We start from the raw sequence: 20,782 nt of genomic DNA, 5'->3' as shown, positions 1-20,782 counted from the left end.
ATTTGGGCCAGGGAAAAATTAACTACAGCTGTAATATAGTGGTACTTTTAGGCTTCTAAAAGGAAAATTTCAATCACAAGATTGTGTCGCATAGCTACAGATGTGTCTATCTTTCATTAACTTATCTAATCCTGTTTGGAGCCTACTTATGTACTCTGTGATATCTTGTGGCAGTGAGTTCCGTAATTTTAATTTTGTTTAAATATAAACAACAAAAGGAGGTATTTTTCCACACTATCTATGTTCCATTTGTGACCCATCCGAGCTGGGAGCTGTCAGGTCCTCTGTTGTGAGGAATAGTGAATAGCTTAGCTTTGCTCACCCTCGCCGAATCACTTATGATTTTCTAGACTTTATCGTATCTCCTCAGCCCTGTCCTTCGCAGGGTATGCAATCCTCATTGCTTCTTGCAAGGYGGTTGTTCCTAACTCCCATTGCGCTTCCTGCCCTCACAGGGCCAGCAGTGGTCGTAAGGGTCACACCAGGAGTCCACCCAGACCATACAGTGGACAAAAGCAGGTACTTTCCTAATATGCTATCCCTGCCTTCACCAGACAACTCCAGGTTTTCCTAAGGTTTGCTTTGCTTGTGCCCCTACTTCTTGTATTGAAAGAGGCATTGGACAGTAAATCTCTATTCAACTTTTCTGGACTGTTCAGGATTTTACAAACTTCTATCATGACTGTGTCATTCTGGGTTAAGAATCCTAATCTATTTAGCCATTCCCATGGGGAAACTGCGCTGGTTCTTGAGAATCTTTTTTTTTTTTGAGCTATTTCTCGCTGCTGTCCTCTGTTCCTTTCTCAGTTCCACTCTGCTCTTCCAGCCAGGAGGACCAGAGGAGCTCCCAGCACACGCGATGCCTGGGTTTGTRTGGTGACCTCATGCTCATCACTGTTGCCATCTGTCTTCCTTCCTTGGTAATTCTACTTGCTTTTCTGATTTCTCTTAAGCACTGAGAAGACATTTCCATACATTTCTCTGTGATAACCTCAAAATATTTTTCTGTGTGGTAACAGTCAACTCTGAGCCCAACATGTTCATATGACGTTAGATCTGTGTCATCTCACATACATCACTTTACAGCTATCAACATTGATTTTAATGACATCTTGTTGTCCGGTCCTTATGAATTGTAAGATACTTTTCATCTCTTTACAATTCTTGTCTTTTTACCCTGAATAACTACTGACAAATTTTGTCATTTCACTGTTCAATCTCTTTTCCAAATTTCTGGTAAGTATGTTGATAGCACAGGCTTTTACACCTCTTCCATTGCTTTAATATGGTCTTCAAGAGGGGAAGAAAGGAAGCTGAAAGAGAAAGTGAGGAACCAGTACATGACTGTAGAGTGGATCTAGAGGGTGACATAGTGATGTTMTTCATTTTGCTTTCTACTCTTAATTCCTAATACTAGATTTACTTTTTAAACCGATACTGAGCAGTAAGATGGTGTTTGCAGAGAACATCTGCAGTGACTTCACTATCTCTTTCCTAGTACTAATTGCTAATTTAGAACCCATGATTTTATATGTATAGTTAAGGTTACTTTTCCCCTTGTGTATTATTTAGCAGCTATGAATAGAGTTTCATCTGCCATTTTAAAACTCAGTCACTTAGTATTACGAGTGCATTCTCCACTCTCCGCAATCAGCTTTAGTTGTGTTTAGCTTCATTGCAGTAACCTGAGTAATTTTGTATCATCTTCAGGCTTTGTCATCTTGCTRTTCACCCTCTGTTTTCAGATTTTTAAATATATCTCAAGAAACCTGCACACTCGAGACAGAACTAGGGAACCCAGCAAATGGTGTTTGCCAGCCTGCTCAGGGTAAGTGGGTGGTGAAGGAAGAAAGCGAGTGCTCACATTGCCAGTTGCCTGCTTTGGGGAAGAAGGTCCCTCCAACTGGCATGAGCCAGTGCTCTGACTGCCAGGAGCAGAAGACTGTTACCCCACAGCTACCCTTCAAACATCACAGGTGATAAACAGCAGAGAGTCATCCACTAAGCGAGCCAGACTGTGTATAACACAGGAACAGCCAAACAATATCTGTTTTACTACCAGCAATAGYAAGCTCATTTACCTAAAAGCAAAGAGCGAGGGCTACARACACAGAACAAGGACTTTGGAAGCAGTGCTGCTGTGAAGGACTCGCGAGTCTTGGCGGAGGAGCACTCACACGTGAGCTGCCAGCGTTGTTCTGGGCCAAAGGGAAATTCCTGAGTACCAAGTGCTGGCCAGGAGATCCTGTTACCTCTGTGCTCGGCATGATATGGCCRTGCCTTGGCTGCAATGTCCAGTTCTGGTGCCCACACCACAAGGTTATTACTAAATCAGAATGCCTTTGGAGTCTTAAGGGGTCAAAAATGCCTTCTACTAATGATGGGGAGTTGAATCTGTAACATTTTAAAAACATGATGTTACGGGTTAAACTGGGCATCACTGAAGAGTCCAGAACGAGTGACAAAAACTTGATAGCTCTGCAGCTAAGCAGACAGCATTCAATGGCTAGAGGCTGAACTTCAAGAAATTTAGTGAAATAAGATACCTGCTGAAATTCAAATAAGTTCTGTTCTAAGTTTTCTGCTACACATTTCATTCTTCTCTATACAATATCCCAAAGATGAAGTTCTGCCTAATCAGAAGYACCACTTTTTAAACTAATCTCAGCAGGGTCATAACCCCTGCTGGAGGGCTGTGAGCCTTGAAAGGAGGTATATATGACACTGATGGGAGGCAAAGATAGCTGTAGAGACTCAAGCTGCAATGAGCGTGTGGTGGCATTTGTTTTCTGAGAAGTTAGGCACAGAGAATGTCTGGAAAATTTGCTGTTTGCACTGGCTGACAAAAGGGTCCTGCAAATACAATAGGTGAAAGATGGTAAGAAACTGGGACTTTCTGGGCATTTTCACAGCAGTTGCCCAAAGCCTGACCTTAGCACATGCAGCACAGGATGGAGAGCACCATAAAGCAGGGGAGGGTCATGGAGCTGCATATAGTAGCTGATTAAAAGGGAATTTATAAGGCAAGAAGGCAACATAGCGTTCAGGGGAAGGCTGCAGGACTGGGTCAAGGTCCCCAGTAGCAGGGCACAGTTGTAAGCAGCCTTAGAAACCCCAGTTGTAAAGGTCTGTGGTGCAAGATAAGTCAGCATGTCCAAATGAAGAGATTTGCCTTCTGAATGACTACCCAACAAGGCTGTAGATTGCATCCAGGCCTTCCACCGCCTTTCTTCTCCTTCCCTGCTCTTCCCCATCCAGCACATCTCCAATATGGCATCACCTTCCCCCAAGCCCTGCTCTCACCTACCCCTAACACCTCTCAAAACAGGAGCCCATCAGCAGCTCTGCTGGTGGCAGGGAAGGTCCCCTCCATACCTCCCATCTGCTCATCCCTTTCCTGAGATCAGCCAGGATTGCAGAGGGGCACACRCAAGCAGAGAGAAGAAAGTACCCAGCAATTCTGGGCAGGCTCCTCTTCCCTTTAGGAGAAGAGTAAGAACACCTCCACACCTTCCTCACAGCAACTGCTGGAGGAGATGGCAGCCAGCACTGCRGCAGCTGGTTCTGCCCTGTCCTGCAGGAGGCCCAAAGAGGCAGAGAGATAAGTGAGGCAGAAGTGACCCAGAGGTTTAAGATCTAATTGCTTGACAGAAGCCACCTCACTTTGAGCAACAACAGCACTGAAAGCACTAAGCAGGAGTAGAGGCAGGAGACCTACAGTCAGGCCAGCATGTGAAGGGTGCAATGCTGCTCAGGAGGTGTTGGTGAGAAAGAAGTCTGCAAAGGCTGAGGGAGCACGCAGGAAGTTGCTACGTGGGTTTTCCAGAGCCCTGGCATACCTCTCTGCAGTGGTGTCAGGTCACAGCAGCATTTTCAGCACTCCAGCCATGAAGAAGTCACTGAGCAGAAGCAGTCAAGCATGACGGATCTTTGTCAGACCTGAAGCTTTAGGAGGCATCTGATCAACCTTACTAAGAAGCAAGTAATAGCTGCAGAGACCTACAAGCCACCTACCAGAGGGGCTGAGTGACTGCTGGGCAGTTATAGCCTGCTTAGACACACCTGGGTTAGGCACCTGGCTGTTTTGGGAGTCCCCATTAGCACCCTTCTGCATATTTGAGTACCAGCATTAAAAAACCTGTTCCTCATCGCCTGAGGCTGGTATTTGACACCACAGGCTGAACACATAGTGTTGGTATCATGTTACATGTCAAGGCTGCAGTCAGTGTAGGGCAAACTGTTCATCTGTGTGTGAAGCCTACAAAACCCCAAATGGGAGGCTATTTGGTCTGGATGATCTGAGAGCATACAAACATGAATTCTGGGCTGAAATCAAATGGGAGAAACTTAAACTGATGATAATGAAGTATTCATTATTGGGTGCATCCCCAAAGCCAAGGATAGGAAAGAGATCATGCTGTAGGGAGCACCTCACAGGCGGTAGTGGCCGTTGGCAAAGAATCAGGCTGGTCACCGAAGAGCTTCGAACTGGGTCTCTGCTCACCAGCTGCTGCCAGTGCCTGGTCAAGTGTCCTCTGAGGTCAAAGYAGGCTTGTCTCAGGCTCCTACCAAAGACCCTCCACGAGGTGGTTTTGCAAATCTTGCCTTCTGAAATGCCTCTTCACCGCTGTGTGGCAGCACTGGATACTAGATTTGTCCTCACTGGCAGCACCAGCCAGAATGTATTTTGGTTTTACGAAAGTGGTGGCAGGAGCCAAGGTTCTGCGCTCTCTCTGCCGTACCYGGCAGGGGCAGGGGGCAGCTCTTGCTGGAGCCGTTCTCCCCTCACTGCCAGCCGAAGCTGCAACAGCGCCCAGCGGTAGTTAACACCCACAAGGGCAGTTCCTGGTGGGGAGGCCGTGCTGCGAATGGGAGCAGCAGCCGAATTTCCCATCCCTGGTGGGAGCAGAGAGCTACTGCTGCTTCCCAAGCTGCTACTCAGGGGGTGGGAGGAGAAGACTCCCCTCTCCAGGGCTACCAGCAGTGCTTTTTGCAACAACAAACACACAAATCCTTCAGCTCTCAGCAGTGTCTCTGCTCTGAGAACACAGCATTGGRTGTTATTTTGTTGGCAAGCCAGAACTTCAAACTTTTCTCTTACTTTTATCTGCCAGCAATTAGCGGTGTGTGAGTAGCAGCCTCGGCGCGTGTGTCGTAGGCTGCTCCTTGCAGCGCTCTCGCTACCATCACGCTCCTCTGCTCTGGCTTCACACACCACAGGGAGCCCAATTCACTGCCCAAACGTGCTTGCTGCTACCAACACTTCTTACATCGAGTCTCATCTTTTCCTCTTTAACTTCWACCTCCTTGTCCTGCCATCTTCTGAGACTGTGAATTAATTCCCTTCCTTCATTTATATTGTTACCTTGAAGGTATTTATAGACTAAGACTGCATCCCCTCTGACTCTTGCCATTTCTAATTTATGAAATTTTAGTTCCTTGAGCCTTTCATAACCGTGTGCTTTATTCGTGGTATCGTTCCTATTCCTTACCTCTATTTCTCTGAACCTTTGAGGGACATTTCCTGTTTTATAAACACAGAATGACTTACACTCAGGTAAACGAACAAGCAATACGAAACCCTGCTCGTACATCTGCTGCTCGGGTCATTCTCCCAGTGAGGGGTCAAGGATGAAGAGCCACGTGCAAGAGGAGCCGATGCACAACGGCAGGTGCTCTGACACGATGGGGACAGCAGCGGGACGAGGAGCCGGGGGACTGAGGCAGCAGCAGGCCCAGCGTTCCCGACAGGGTCACGCAGGAGCACGTGCTAGCGCGTTCGCTGCCACGTACGGCTCTTCCCTGCTGCAGGTGGTGAATGGCATCAGCTCTGCGCATAACTCTTAAGCTGCAAGACRATAYGGTGTTAGACTGGCTCCCACCTATTGGCCTMGGTCTCAGTGCTTTCCAGGTGTCTSAGCTACTTGATTTTTTCTCCGTAGGGTTGCAGCTGGCTGTTCATGAGTGCAGTATCTCGTCTTGCTGCATTCAGCCCACTAGCCGTATCGTCTTCAATGCTTTGGATGCATTCTAGTTCCTGCGTGGTGCCATTTGGTGAAGTTGGCGTTACTGATGCTACTTCTTTCTCTGTTTAATGAAACTTAAATACAGGTGCTGGTTCTGGCTCCTGTGGTAACGTCACTAAAATTGCTCCCATTCTGGAGTTTCATTTTTATGGTTACTCTCCGAATCTGTGACTCATCAACCATTTTCTAGCCCACACCAAATTTTTTATATCTGTAGAGCTTTTATCTGGTTCTAAAGGAAACTTTATTATAACACTGCAACAAAAACTACGCTGAGTAGACTGGCCACATGGGAGACTGAGAAGCTAGTTGCATAATAAGGACAATCTTTTCCAAAAGGGAAAACAATTTGTTGCAACAAATAGGGATAGAGTGTGTCAGAGCCAATTAATTCACACCTCTACAACCTCCTGAATATCCTTTTGGGGTGAAGAGAGCTGGGCACTTTGCAACAACCAATTACAAAGCAGCTCTGATTACTGCAGAAGTCCCCAAAATGTGAATCAAATTGCTTCTAAAGCTCAARGTGCATCCCACATCGACTTCCCCATGACCACATTTCCATGCACGTGACCTGCAAGGTCTCGTGATTCGTCCCTGGCATGAGTTATGTGCAGCAATGATGAGTTACGCAAAGGGAAATTGCCCCATCCTCAGTAATCGTAATGCCAACTTGTTCCCCAGATCCTGCCAGCTCTCTCATGTCTTCTGGCTTTCCCAGAGCACAGGGGGCTGGGGAGGGAACTGCAACGACTTCCTGGAGAGGGAGGGAGGGAGCTGTGCTGCAGCCCAGCAGGTTAGCCAGGAATGCAGGCTACGGAAATTTGTATTTTCAAGGGACTGCGCTTGGGAAGACTGTGGGCTATTGGAGGAGTTAGAGCTTGAAAATAAGAGGTAGAGTAAGCTTACCCCTGCTCCCCACTGAAACCATCTCCCTTCATATTTGGGGAAAACAAGAGTCCATGTGCAGACAAGAAGGTGGAATGCAAACATCTACTCCTAATGCACTGGAAGGACTGGAACAAGGCTGTGTATGTAGGGAAAAACTGAACACCATCAGCAAGCTGCTYTACCTGGGAGTTCTCTGCAGGTTTTGGAGCCCCTCGGCAGGCTCTGCAAGGCAGTAACAAGGAGAAAGCAGGAAAGGAGGAGACAAGAGGGGTGAGAAAAAATGATTTGAAACTTGCCTGCCAGAAAGATGCAGGCAGGTGGTGGGTGGACTCCTGCTCAGCCTTCGCACCCTTGCTGGTGATGGGAGGCCCACTTGGCCTTTCCCAGGCTCCTGCGATGAAGGGAAGATTATTTTTTCAAGATTCTCTTCAGAGATTTCTTTTAAAATTCTCAGGCGCACTGTGTCTGGGCCTGCAGATTTACAATATGTAGGTTGAGTTTTGTCAGATACTCTTTTACCATCTCTGTGTTTATCCTTTGCTCTTGGCCTCTCCAGCTGCTCTCTCATAAATCCTTTGCTTCCTGCACAAGAATCCCCAATTTCTTCATTATCATTACTGAAACTAAGTGAAAATAGTTCTCYCAAACCCATACCACCCTGGAGTCAGCCCAACTCAGCCTTCAGTTGCTGCAGGACTCGGATTTATTCCCTGATTTCTCTGCCCTTCTGTTCTTGTTTTTAAATAAAAATATTAATGCACAAACACTGCAGTGTGACTAGAGCAAAGCTATCCACATGGAAGATGTTTAAAATGCAGTTCAAGTATGTTAACGGTAATGCTATATATTATAAGTATAGATCATTTTGGTACCTGCTCATCTTAAAGTGAATCTGCTGTGTTCATATTCTTGACAGATTAATGAATAGGTCATGGTTCTTCCTGTATTTATGGACTGCTTTCTTATTTCTTGTATCTTAACTCTCTCTTTTTTTGATGCTAGGATTTTTTTTTTCCTAACTATACATTTCTTGGCTGTCATTTTATACCTGTGGGTTATCCGTGAATTGCTAGTGGGGAAGCTGTGGTCACCAGTGCACCACTGGCAGGGTAATATGACATGCATGACATCCTCCCAGTAGTCCATTGCCACGAGTGACAAAACCATCTGGCAGCCACTTACCACTAATTGGGGACAGGACAAAGGAGCTGGCGCCAACACGYTGGCTTTGTCTTGCAAGTGAATGGATGAAGGTGGCACCAGCACCTCTTGGGTGGGAGGGGAAATCAGATATGCTGTTGCTGAGAACTCCTGACATCCTCCCACCTTCTCGGAGATGGAGAGCTTGCGAGCTCCGCTTGCTGCTGTTCACCAGCAAAATGCCTATGAAAACACTGTGTGTTTCTCTCTTCTACAGGAGCACTTGCTCTTCTCTTGGAAACAGTAGTGATTCTGAAGCTTACCAYGGAGAGCTTGACATTATTAACTATTTCCTGTTGATCCTGGGGGCTTGATTCAGCAGGATGCTGAGCCATAGGGCAGACAGACAACAGAGAATTTGATCYACACATCCAACACAGGTATGTCAGGAATCCAGAGCCATTTAGGACACTTGCATATGTATTTTGCTGTAGGAAAGATTTGGTGCATAGCAGCTCCCAAAGTTGAGCCTTTTATTGGACCCATATGTATGGCGTGCTGGCCTACAGCCCAAATGTAGATGCTGAAAACAACGGTTGTATATTGCTGYGGTTCTGGAGATCACAAAGTCCTCTACAGAAAGGAACAGCCCAGTCTGCACATCCCATGCCTCCACTGAAACTGGAGCAGGGCTGTTCCCCCAGGACATCCTCCAKCTCTCTCTCTCATGGATTTAAGCAATTGCAGGGTTTCTTTAGGAAGGAATATTCTGTGGCCTATTTTAATCCCCTTTGCTGTTGTAGATCTGACAGGACAGGGTTTGTGCTAGACGGGCACTGCAGAGTATCCCCCTTAGATATCCAGACGCGGTGTGCCTCGCACTCCCAGTTAAACCAGTTATCCCCAGTAGCGCTGTCTTCGGTGGGGGCACGGCTCCACCACAGCGCTCAAAGTATAATCCATTTCAGTGCCAAATGTCTGTCCAGGTTTCCCAGCACAAGCCCACGCATAGCTCCCTCCGGGTCCCTAGCAGTGTGTTTTCAGACGGTCCTGCAAAGAAGGGGTGGCCTTTGGGCTGTGAGCCCGTGGCACGCTTCAAGGGTCTTCGTCACCATGGTTTTAAGCCTTCCCAGCGCTTTCTTGTCTGCCTGCGTAATGCCAGGCAATTTCAGGCTGCGGCAGTTCTCTCCTGAGGAAATACTGGCCATAGATTTAGGAATAGATATTGCCAAATAGTATATTGTTTTCATAAATCTCTGTAGATCTGCTTTATATCCTGCAGGCTAGACATTCTAATTATTGCTTCTATTTTATCTAAATTGGCAACAAAGCCATCCTAGCTCAGCTTAGAGCCAGTACAGGTAATTCTGCTAGACCAAATTTTGACCTTTTAAAGTTCATTCTGAAGTGTCGTCTTCACTCTCTGCAGCACTTGCCTGTGTCTTCAGCTCTGCTTTTGCAGAACCCTAGCCCAGTTTGAAAGAGCGGTTACCACAGCTTCAAGACGTCGAACCTTAAAGATCTGGGCAATTACTGCGTGAAATATCTCAGGAGCAGGACTAATATCAAAGGGCATTCTCATACCCTTACAACAGCCAAATAGCATATTAAAGATCTTGTTGAAGTTAGATTTAAGCTTGTCTCTTCACAGTTTATTTGCTCTGAAGCAAATGCCCTTCATTTCACAGTGATTTTTTTTTCCTTCTGAGAACCTGCCTGTCATACAGTGGTTTCACAAAACAGCGTTCATGTGTCACAGCTGTATTTAAATAATGCAAACTAAAGTATCTCCCTCCTTAAGCTGATTTCTCAATGACAGATATAGAATTAGCTCCATCTGAAATTTCTTATCCTTTCAATTACTCCCAGATTTTCTGTATTATGTTACATTTTTACCTTATCCGTTAAAAGCAGGATTTTTTTTTTTTTTTGTGGAGATACCACTGAAGTAACTGATCTTTCGAATTTAATGTGGTATTCCTTTTCAAAACAGTCTCAGCCCAACCAGATATCTGTGAATCCTCCTGGGCTGGGCCTGTTATAGCAAACGTTGTTCCTATTTTGCAGCAGAAAAAAAWTTTTAATGCAAATGGCATTTTGTGCGCCAACCTTTAAACTAAAGTGGGGCTCGACTGTTGCAAAGAGTGTGGAGTGGCATGGGGTGAATATCTCCCTGGATGTCATTCTGTGGCATTTCCAGCAAAAATATTTCTAATTCCACAATTAGGAAAGKTTCTCAAGTGGTGCATCTGGATATAATTGCTCAAAATGTATTACCAGGTGCTTGCTTAAAGATACATGCTGTTATGCGTTATTATTCTTTTTTTTATAYATAGACGTGAAGCAAGCTTTGCTCTAGGTTCCTGATTAACTCACTGTAGTACCCACTGCTGCTTTGGAGCGCTGGTTTCCAAAGTATTTTTTGCCCTTCCCCGGTCCCAAGCAAAGTCCCCGCTCCGTCGCGCCGACGCAGGTAGCATCCGCCTCCTGGGAGGCAGCTTCGGCTCTCGCTCCCAAGCCCCCGGCGCCGGCGCGTGCCGAACGGCACCGCTGCTCGGGAAAGCTGGCTTAGCAAAGCCCTGCCCAGCGCTCCGGTTTCAGGGATACTTTTCCAAACCCACCTTTTGAGGAATATTCTTTTTTTTGGGGAGGGGAAAGAGCAAGTGTTTAAAACATGATGCAATTGCAAATAAGATAGCTCCAACTACGTGCGACTGGGGTGGACGGAGGCAGGGTTTCTTAATGCCCAGCGAGGCTGTTGCTTGCAGTGGACACCCGTCCTGTCCTCGGTTTGCACCCGGGGAAGTTTCGCCGCCGTGCCGAGCGGGCTTGCCCCTCCGAAGGGGCTTGCTCTGCTGTTACTCACTACACGTGTGGGCCTTTTCTCTGCCTTTGCTGCCAGAAGACACCCCGGCAYGACTACGTCACTACCAGAAACACTTATTTTCTGCTTCATTTGTGGCGTATTTGACTATGAAATGATTTTCGCCTTGCTTTTTCAAYAAAACTTAGCAAACAGGGGTTCTCRTCTGTCAGAAGAATACCTTATTTCTGCTTTCTTCCCTTCACTTTTAGCTTTTAGTTTTGAAAACGATGCAGAGCGAATAAATAGCTGCTTATCCCGCGGGGCGGGCTGCCAGCCTCTGCGCGCGCGCCTCGAGGCGGGGGCCGCGCACCGAGCACCGCTGGCCGGCCCCCGGCCCGGGCTGAGCGGCCCCCCGCACGCCCCGGCTCCGCTCCGGCTCGTGGCGGTTGCTCACAGCACTCTGTAACTCATTTACTTAATTGCATTCCGCATACAAGRCTGCCTGTTACTAATGAGTCACTAAGTTTCAAAAATCCTATGTTTGAGCTTTARAATTTAAGCCCACCGCAGGTGTGTCCGCTGATCTGCATTGCAATTAATTATGAATAAAAATGAGGCATTTTTCCCCCCCTTCTAAACACCGTTTTTCTCCTAGCGCCGCAGAGCCTCAGGTGTGCGCTGCGACCTGCGCCGCATCCCGGGCCTCGCGCGGAAGCGCCGCGAGTCCGCGCCGGGGCRGCTTGGTGAGCGCAGCCTGGCCGGGCTGGGGGCAGGAAATCACGTCCTGCCCCTCGAGCCGCCTCGGGCGCCCTTTGCGCTCTCTCTCGGACGCTGCCAGCCCCGCTCCTCCCGCCGGCGTGCCCTCCTGCAGCTGCCCCCGCCGAGGCTCCTCTCCCCGCCGGCATCGCCGGCTCTACCGCAGCCGCCTTCACGCACGAGAGCCTCTCGGTCCTCCTGCCTGTTCCCYGGGTTTCCAGCCTCGGTGCAGAGACAACTCCAACATATTTTGCTTATTCCCTCTCTAATTCTYTCTCTAAGTTTCCTGTTCTCATCACAGACTCGTTTCCCTGCCCGTGCAGGCTCACAAACCTCTTGCAGAGTCCTAACTCACTCAAACACCTCCCCTGGCCTCGTCCTCTTCAGAGTGACACTGTGCAGGCACTCCATAGAGAGATTTCTCTAGCAAAGGAGATGTTCTCATTACCCCAAAWGGCTCTGCAGTGCCACCCCAGTGACCTCCCCACACCTGGGCTCTAGCCGTTACCCAAAGACAAGTGGAAAAGCAATTTCAGGAAAAATTCCAATCTTGCTTCCATTTTGCTTGGTTCCAATGAAAGCTATTCTTTAATTCGCTTCAGTTTTCAAAATCTGAACCTGAATACTTTCTGCTCATCCTCTCTCTTTTCTGTCCATCCATGTTTTGTCCAGCTGAATGTTCATGGATTTTCCTTTCACTTTTCACTTTTGCTTCTTTGAAAAAAAGAAAAAAACCTCTTTTTCTTATTCTGGCATTCCAGATCACCAGAATTAGTGCTTCTTTTTTTTTCCTCTTGTCACTTTTCCAAAATTGAGGAAGTTTGGCCCTGTTCCAGATAGAAAAGGAAAAGTCACAAGGCAGCCCCCACCCACCAGCCTTCTGCTCCGCTCTGGAGCAGGAACAAGCGAGATGGGAAAAGAGGGTGGGGAAATAACACACCAAACTTCCAAACTTTCTGACTTCAACAAATACAGACCTTTTCTTAGAAAAAAAGGGGGGAGGGGGAAGAAAAAGAAAGAGGGAAAAAGCATCACTTCTGAGCCGCAGCATTTTTTCACCAGAATGAGACCCTTTAGCCTCTTTGGCTGCGGCCCGCTGGCCGGGAGCAGTGTGCGTGGCAGGGAGCTGTTGCACGCTCGTGTTACTCAGTTCACTGACACTGAGCCGGCAGGACAAGCCCGACCAGCACCTAAGTGCCGAGTCAGGACGCAGCACCTTGCTCACCTGCCGGTGGATGAAGGACCCTTCCCTGAGCATGGCGCTGGGTCCYCTCCTCGCATCCGGCCCACTGCCCCTTCCCATGTTGGCTGGGTGACCGCGGACCTTATTGTGCTTGTGTTTTSGTCCATGCCCTTTCGCAGCCCCTCTTGTGGATGGGGACACATGGTGAGCAAGGTGAGGAGGAGGAAGGTGGAGMTGGGGAGGGAGGAGCGGATGATGCTCCTGATGCGTGGGCACCAGTGTCCRTTGTCTTGGGCTGCGCAGGGGTGTTCTGGTATGAACCTCTCGTGGGAATTAGGGGGTTAGCGATGTCCTGCCTGCATTTAGGTAAGAAGGGTAGCCAGTTAACGCAGTAATGGTGAGATGAGGTTGACAGCCTAGGAAGCAACTCACTGTCCTGTGCCAAAACATCTCACCCTAGGGACCTTCTGTGGCTGACACTGTCTTTGTGGTCTCCTGCTTCGACCTCCCTGCTAGCCTGGCAGGGCCATGCRGGGAACAGGAAAGAGGAGCAATGGCTAGAGCAAACTAGACGTCAGGGTGAAACTCCTTTTCCCTGTTGCGTCAATGCAAATTCATCGGTGCAGGAATCAAAGAGCCTGCTGCACAGTCTAGCAAGGGCGATTAAGGAAGCCAGGGGTATGATGACCTCTGCTGCTTCTCAGGTTGGGTAGCTGTGCATTCTCCAAACTTTGCCAGCCCTGGAGAAGCCTGGCAGGGGTGCTTGGGAGGACTCAGGAGCCCAGGAGCTGCAGCAGTGCTGAGCGCAGCATCTCCGAGGGCTGCCAACCTTGCTGCCTCACCCTACCAGCAGCTCCACTGCAAAGCCTGTGCTTTCTGGCCGCTCTTAATAGTGGATTGTGGTCCCACTTGCTCTCTATATGAGCATGCACCATGCTATAAAGCGCACGCATGAGACTACTGGTTTTGCCAGCAAGCCAGATCCTCGTGGGGAATCCAAGGTATCAGGGAGGAACGGCAGACCCTGCCATACAGAGCAGGAACGGGTGCCCTTTTGGCAGTGAGGGCTCAGGCGCTTGGTGCTTGCTGGGCACGGACATGGCCCCARCCAGCAGGCCCAGAGGCCTGCAGTGAGTCTTGGACAGCTGCAAGCTGGAGTAAAGTCCACTATCACATCCGATTGGCARGAGGCAATAGGAACGTGCATCATGGGTTTTAGTTACCTGAAAGAATCCCAGTCCTCCTGGGATAAACSAGAAACAGCTTTGTTCATGCAGTGAACGGGTGGCCTGAGGTCCCTGGGGTGGCATGAATGGGTGAGCTGTGTCTGGACCATGCTTGCATGGCCTCTGCCCYACCACCCGACCCAGTGCCAGCTCCTTCCCGTCTACCAAATGCACCAGCTTCACAGAGGGTATGGAGGGGGGAGTGTGGGGGGGTCACAACTCCCAGGCTGACGTGAAGCTGGAGGCTGGGTGCTAAACATTGCAGTAATGCAGTGGTCAACATGCCATGAACATCTTGGGGTCAGCATGGGCATCTTGTTGTCCCCTCTCCCAAGCATAATGGGGTTGTGGAGCCTCTCCCAGAATCCAGGTTTATRTATCTCCCAAAAGTGGATTTGCTGCTCTCTCTAGTCAGCTCTTCCAGCATTTACTACTGCCCTCCTGCTAGGATCTTTTATCTTCGTCCCAGTATGAATTTTTCTAACAACTTCTGCATTCAGCTTTGAGCTCTTGTTGTGCAGTTCTCTGCAAGACTGAGACTACTGAGCTGTCAAGAACTCTTCTCGCAGAGACCAGGGCATCTCTCAGTCTTTTCTTCAGCAAACTGAACAGTTTGTACACATCCAGTCTCATACCAGAGCTTGTTTTCTGATGCCTGGATTGCACGTTTGGCTTTCCCTTGCAGAATTTCTGCATCTTTTTTAGTTCTGGACACTCACCTTGGAAATAACATCACAGTGGTAGTTTCATCAGTGCCATGAGCAGAAGTGAGATTGCTTCCCTACTTCTGTTTGATACTCTTCCTTTTTAAATTCAGGAAAAGTGCTAGCTGCTTTCAGTGCGGTGTTGAAATGGGAGCTTATGTAGTGGCAGTTACCTGCAATCATTCCTGAGACTTCTTCTGAGTTGCTGCTTCCCAAGCCCCATCTTGTAAATGAAGGCTGCAGTCTGCGCTCCCAGGTGTCTTACCTTGCGTGCAACTGTATTCAAGTGTATTTAGCTGGATTATGGCCATCTCGCCAGGCAATTTAGATCATGCTGGAACAGCAACCTGGTCTACTCATTATTAACAGCCTTACCAGGCATTGCATCACCTGCAGACTTTGCCATCGCAGGTTTTCTATGATCACGTAGATCACGAGATAAAAACAGCAGCGTTGTAGCAGGGACCAAGTCCCCTAAGGACCACGCTAAGGACAACTCTATCCGCAGTGTCTCCCCCAAAACACGCATGCTTTAAGATCTGCCTGTGAGATAGATTTTAGTCCATCTAGTGTGTGCCTTAATAATTCCTTAAAAAGCATGTTTTTTAATCAAAATGTCATGTAGTAGTAAGTGAAATAGTTACAAAAAATCCAGCTTTGCTATATTAGTATACTTGTCGTTATCAACCGGACCTATAACTCTGTCCAAAAAAAGACCCCACAAAAACCCCTACACAGACCAGCTGATGTGCAGGTCTCTGGGCCATGTCTTTAAGTTTTTTAAACACTGGAACCACGCTGACAGTTCTCCGTTCTTCTGGATTTTCCCCATTTTTCCAAGATTTGTTAGACTGTAGCATTGGCTTAAGCTCATTCCTTCTAGACTCTTGAGCATCAGCTGCCCGGATGATCTGCAAATGCTGAATTCGAGGAGATCATGCCTCACATCCCCCATTGCTACAGATGGCAGGATTTATATTCCATCCACAGTATCATCTGGAGATGAATATATCCTCCCGCTTCATTCCAAATACAGAACAGAAATATCTACTAAACATTTCTGCCTTTCTGCACCAGTCACCATCTGGCAAGAGCAGGGAGGAAAACGTAACGCGTGCCAAGCTCGAGTAGTCCCACGGGGAGGCTTGTCCTGCCCGGGCGAGCAGCGCACCCCAGAGCACTTGGCCTCCCGGCGCTTGCAGGGCTTCGGCCCCACGCGGAGCGCAGGGGGCGGCCGGGGGCGATCGGTGGGGGTCCCTTCGCTGATCGCTCTCCCCACAGCTTTGCCCATATTTGCAGGCTAGTAGCTAGCAGGCCTGGCAATACTGCAAATTCCCCATTTCACCGTGTGCCAAAGACCCCATTACCATGTAAATCACTGCGTGACTGAGACTGGAAGGCAGAGGATGGGGAGCTGCCTCATGGAGGAGGCTGAGATAAGGGGGCTTTTATTTAAATTAAGATTTTTTTTTCTCCCAGCCACTAAAAGAACAGATTAAAGCCAATCTGAGTTTTGCATGAGGCCTGCTGGGGGAAAATATTGCTAAACATCCGAACAGTGCTTTGAACGTGTTTTCGGGAGTGCAAGTCACCTCTTTGTATTTCTCCCCGTCACTCTGTTTTTCAGCTCCCTGCCATGGCCTTAAGTGGCATCTCCATGACTTCTCACAGGCTCAGCTCGCCGGCACTTTCCTGGCTACTCCTGCTCGCTCCCGGCTGCAGCAGCGACGGCCCAGCGCGGGCGGCCGCGTGGCCCTGCAGAGCCAGCCCGCGCGGGGAGCAGCAGCCCCGGCGCTGGCGTGGCACCCCGCGCGAGGAGAGGATTCCCAGCCTTTCCCTTGATCCTTTATTTTTTAAAAATCAACAGCCTTTATTTATCTTTCACTTCACATGGCAAAGCCAGGGAGGGAGCCAGTGACATGGAGAGGGCTTGCAGTGGTAACCCATTAATAATTAACCCGCCGTGGAGACAGGCATCACCCGCGTAACAGCATCCCGGACACCCGACACTCGCAACAGCCTCCTCGCCAGCCTCCCTCGGCAGGGCCGGCGGCTGGTGCAGGCTGGACGCTCGCCAAGGTCATTTCTGTGGCCCTGTCGCCTTCCCCCGGCTGCGCCCTAAGTGTCCGTCACCGTCCTGCATGCATCTCCCTCCTGCATCCGCCACCGTCCTGCATCGTGCCTCCATCGCCCTCCTGCATCCGTCACCTCCTGCCTCCATCACCGCGCTGCCTCTGGAGAACGGGCTGTGCCAAGGGCAGGAGCCGGTGTCACTTTTCTTCCACGCTTTGGGGTTGCTCCCGGGGGAACTCGCCTCCTCTGCCACCTCCCCCGGCCCCAGCTCCCCGGTCCATCCAAACCGGGAGCCCACGGCTCGGCGGAGCACTTTTCTCACCGTGGAAACACTCCTGCTTCTCCTTGCCCAGCGCACTGTCCGGACTCGCTCTCAGTGCCCAGAGAAGGGACGTTTCTGGGGAAAACCAGAGCTCCTAAACCAGCGCTGCCGCCTGCCGCCCGGCCTGCGGGGTCACCTCTATCYGCTCGGCCTCTCAGAAACCCTTCCAGCCCGTTCTGAGCCCCAGGTCTGAGGGCGGGAACGGGGCGGCCGGGCCTGGCCTGCAGGCCCTGCCTGCCCCGGGGGTTTTGGTTCGCTGCCCCCTCCACTCCAGAGCTCAAAATAAATCTCTGAAATTGTCGGTGCCAGGAAAAAAGGGATTATATGCTGCTTCCTTGAGAGAGGAGGCTGCTGGAGGCACAGAACTGAACTGGCGACCTCAGAAGAGACCACCATGCAGTCGCCAGACACGAAGATCTCTTGAAGATGAAGGGAAAAGGTTCAGGGAGGGGATTAGCAGGTGGGATTAATGGCTCAGTAGCTCTTGGAACGGATCTAACCACCCTTTAAAACAGCTCTGTTGCAGCTCCGTGCAATGAGGAATTGCTCCTTGTCGGGCTTAATTACGCCTCACAGCAATTCCTCGTTCGCTGCAAGCAGCCGCTGTCTGTGCTCGTCTCCCCTGGGACGGCCGGGCTGGTGCCCTCGGCCCCCCCGGGCGCTCAGCCCTCACCCTGCGGGGGCGCCGGCTCCGGCGCRGGGGGAGCCTGGAGCCAGGGGTGGGAGCAAAAGTTCATTTGGAAACGCGGAGAAACGCAACTCATCAATCAAAATTCTTTCATCAGTGCAGAGAATTAATTTTAAGCACCATTTGATTTTAAAAGCTGGAGTCTGCAGCCACCAGAGACTCCGAATCGAGTGCAAATGCAGCTTCTCAAAGAGCAAGTGATTGAGAGCCGAGAGCCTGTTATTCGGCTGGCTTCGCSGGCTCCTTCCCCCCTCGCGTTCCTCGGCGAGGCGGGCAGGACCGCGGGAGCCGCTGCCCACCCGGCCGCCCGCCCGCCGCCTTCGCCAGGCCCTGCCGGCGGGGACTGGAAGGACGGGAGCTCCGGGACCTTCTCTTCGGAGCCCCGCGGGGCCCCTTCCCYGACGAGCAGGCGCTCGGCGCCAGCGGGCAGCCGGGGGCTCCCGCCGGCAGCGCCTCCTGCCCGCAGCCCCCCGCGCCTCCGAAGGGGCCGCGCGCGCTCGCCCGCTCCTCTCCCCTTTCCGCGCGGCCCCGGCGTCCTCCCCTTCTCTCCCGCCACTTCCCAGGGGTTTCCGGAGACGCGGCGCAGTTTTGCTCCTCGGCAGCCCCGGCAGCGCCTCGTGCCCGGGCCTGCGGGGAGGGGGCGGTGGCGAACCACTCTCGCTCGTTACAAAATTTTAATTAATCCACAAAAAATTTCCTATCTGCAAATAACTCAGACCTTATGAAATTCCAATAAAACCATTCATCACAGCCAGCAATTTGATGCTGCCAGCAGAGCTCTTGGACGCTTGGGGAGTAATTGATAGCCTAATATAATTTTAAATTAGAGTTTGTGTTATTAATTTCAGTCCTCTGAAAACACCTCTTCGTTTGGAGTAACTCCCGCGTTTCCTGCTGGCCGGCGGGGAGCGGGCGCGCTCCCGGGGGCCGCCCCCCGCCGGCCAAGCGAATATCGACCGGCTCGCCCCGGTGCTCCCCTCGGAGCCACGCCGGCCGCCCGGGGGCCGTTCAATCCCCAGGACTGAAGAGGCCGGCGAGGCCGGGTGAGGGGCGCAGCGGGAGCCCCTCCGCACGCCGGGGCTGCTCCTGCGGCGCCCGTGGGCCTTTCCAAGCTGCCTGAGGTTCTGGCCTGTGCCCCGCCAGCCCTGCGGAGCTCTTTTTCCAAGAGCCCAAGTGGTTAAATACTTGAGGTGAGTAACTCCAGCTTACGCATCCTTCGCCTTTAGGCGGATGTGGGATTCCTCCCCTCCGTCCTCCTGTCCGTCATCCCCCGAGCAACACGGCCGCACGTTGCTAAACCGCGATCACAGCCCGCGCCAGGGCAGCCGCTTTTCGGAGGTGAGAGGAGCGAAACGCCCCCTGTGCTTACGTGGTCTTCGCCCCATAACGCTCTCTAGAGCGTGCAAAAGACGCGGAGAAAACGAACGCATAACGACACCCGCAACGTGCCAGCCCCCCGGTCCCTCCGCTCCCAGCTCCGCCAGTAATTCATCCGGCAGCAGGAACGGCGAGGAGCCCACGAGGAGCCCGAGCCCACGGCTGAGCGTGTCGCCGGGGAAGAGCGGAGTCCCGGCGAGGGCGCTGGCCCCCGGCCGGCTCGCCCGGGGCGGCGGAGGGAGGGCGGCGTGCCGGCCGGCCCGCCGGGGAACGGCGGGAGACGGCGGGTCTGGAGTCGCTGGTACAAGGCACGTTTGATGTGGTTCATCAGCTAATGGGTGAGCCGGGCTTTCAAAGAGCAAAGCGCTAAACAGGTGCAAAGGATTTCACGTTTTCAATTATTTATCGCTTCTTTCCTCCTCTTCTAACTCGGTTCCGCCGGGAGCAGCCGTGTGTGTCCAAGCAGGAGCAGCGCTGTGGCCTGGCAGGAGCCGAGTGCCCCTGCGTGGCGGGAGGGAAACAAACCCGGGCGCCGATTTCGTCAGCCGTTGGCTGCCCTGGGGTTACCGTGAAGCGTCAGTGGGCTCAAAACGCCGGGGCGCTTCCCCGAGCGGGATCCCCTCGGCCGGGGCAGGACGCCCCCGGCTCTCCCGCCGCGCCAGCGCCTTCCCGGCGGTGCATCCCGCCTGCGCTGCGCGAGGCCCCGCGGGTCGGGGGACGCCGAGGGGGTGGCACGGCCGTGCACGCCTGCTCGCGGCCAGGCGGCACCCAGCCCCTGGCTCTGCTGTCCCCGGGGTGCCGCCAAGGGCCGAATCTGCTGCCGGAGCAAAGCCCAGGAGCCCCGGCTGCTGTCCCAGGGGACGGCGGAGCACAGCTGCTCGAGCGCTTTGCTGGGACCATCAGGGGAGCGTGCCAAACACGTAATTGAGCTGGGGAGCTATTACCACGTTAAAAAATCTGGACACGACCCCGTAATGAGATTTGCAATTTGTCCCAGGCAGGCAGGCAGGCTGCAGTGTACTTTACCCATTAGGGGCTGCGTGCTGTTAGCAATCACATTAGTGGGGCTGGGATTTAGCAGCAGGAAAGCAAAGTGCTCCCTGCAGATCGCAGCGGATAGCCCGGCGAGCCAGGCAGCCCCGGGGCGAGAAGGAGCTGCTCTTCGTGCCGCGGGCTGGGGCCGAGCCGCGCCGGGCTGCAGGCTGGCCAGAGCTGGAGGCTGCTCGCAGCGTTCGCTGCGCTCGCCCAGCAGCGCTGTCCCCTCGCTGTCGAAAATCTGCATTGCATTTTCAGGCTGAATTTGCGTAGCTGCACGCCTCCGTCCCTTGGACGTTGCTCTGCCTTTTGCTGCCTGATTGAAGAGACGTCTCCTTTCCAAAACCTCGGCGTCGGTAGTTGTATGCCGTGGCCGTGGCCTTGCTGGAGGAGGCCCCGCTCCCTCGCCGGGAGGCTTTCCCGACCCGCCGGCCGCTCCCACCAGTGACCCAGCAGGAGGCTGTGGCAGCGTCCGCCCGCTCCGTCACCCGGCGCGAGCACCTGCGGGGCCCACGTCCGCCCCGGCGCGGCCCTGGAAGCGCCTCGTGCTGCCGG

The 20,782-nt window shown here is 51.7% G+C and overlaps 1 protein-coding gene across 1 annotated transcript in view; it reads left to right on the top strand.

Annotated features, from left to right (window-relative positions):
* Positions 1-16,873: 16,873 nt before the first annotated feature.
* The window catches only part of HYI (hydroxypyruvate isomerase (putative)), a 17,198-nt gene continuing 13,289 nt past the window's right edge, over positions 16,874-20,782 (top strand). The window contains exons 1-2 of the mRNA XM_085298241.1: positions 16,874-17,314; positions 19,042-19,153. Of these exons, the coding sequence (XP_085154367.1) occupies positions 16,874-17,314; positions 19,042-19,153 (553 nt within the window). The remainder of the gene's footprint in view (positions 17,315-19,041; positions 19,154-20,782) is intronic.

Source organism: Rhea americana, unplaced genomic scaffold (genome assembly GCF_003343005.1).
Source record: "Rhea americana isolate MKP2758 unplaced genomic scaffold, rheAme1 scaffold_136, whole genome shotgun sequence".
In the NCBI taxonomy this organism is placed as follows: Eukaryota; Metazoa; Chordata; class Aves; order Rheiformes; family Rheidae; genus Rhea; species Rhea americana.
The sequence above is the reverse complement of the archived record's forward strand: the minus strand, read 5'-3'. Positions and strand labels throughout refer to the sequence as shown.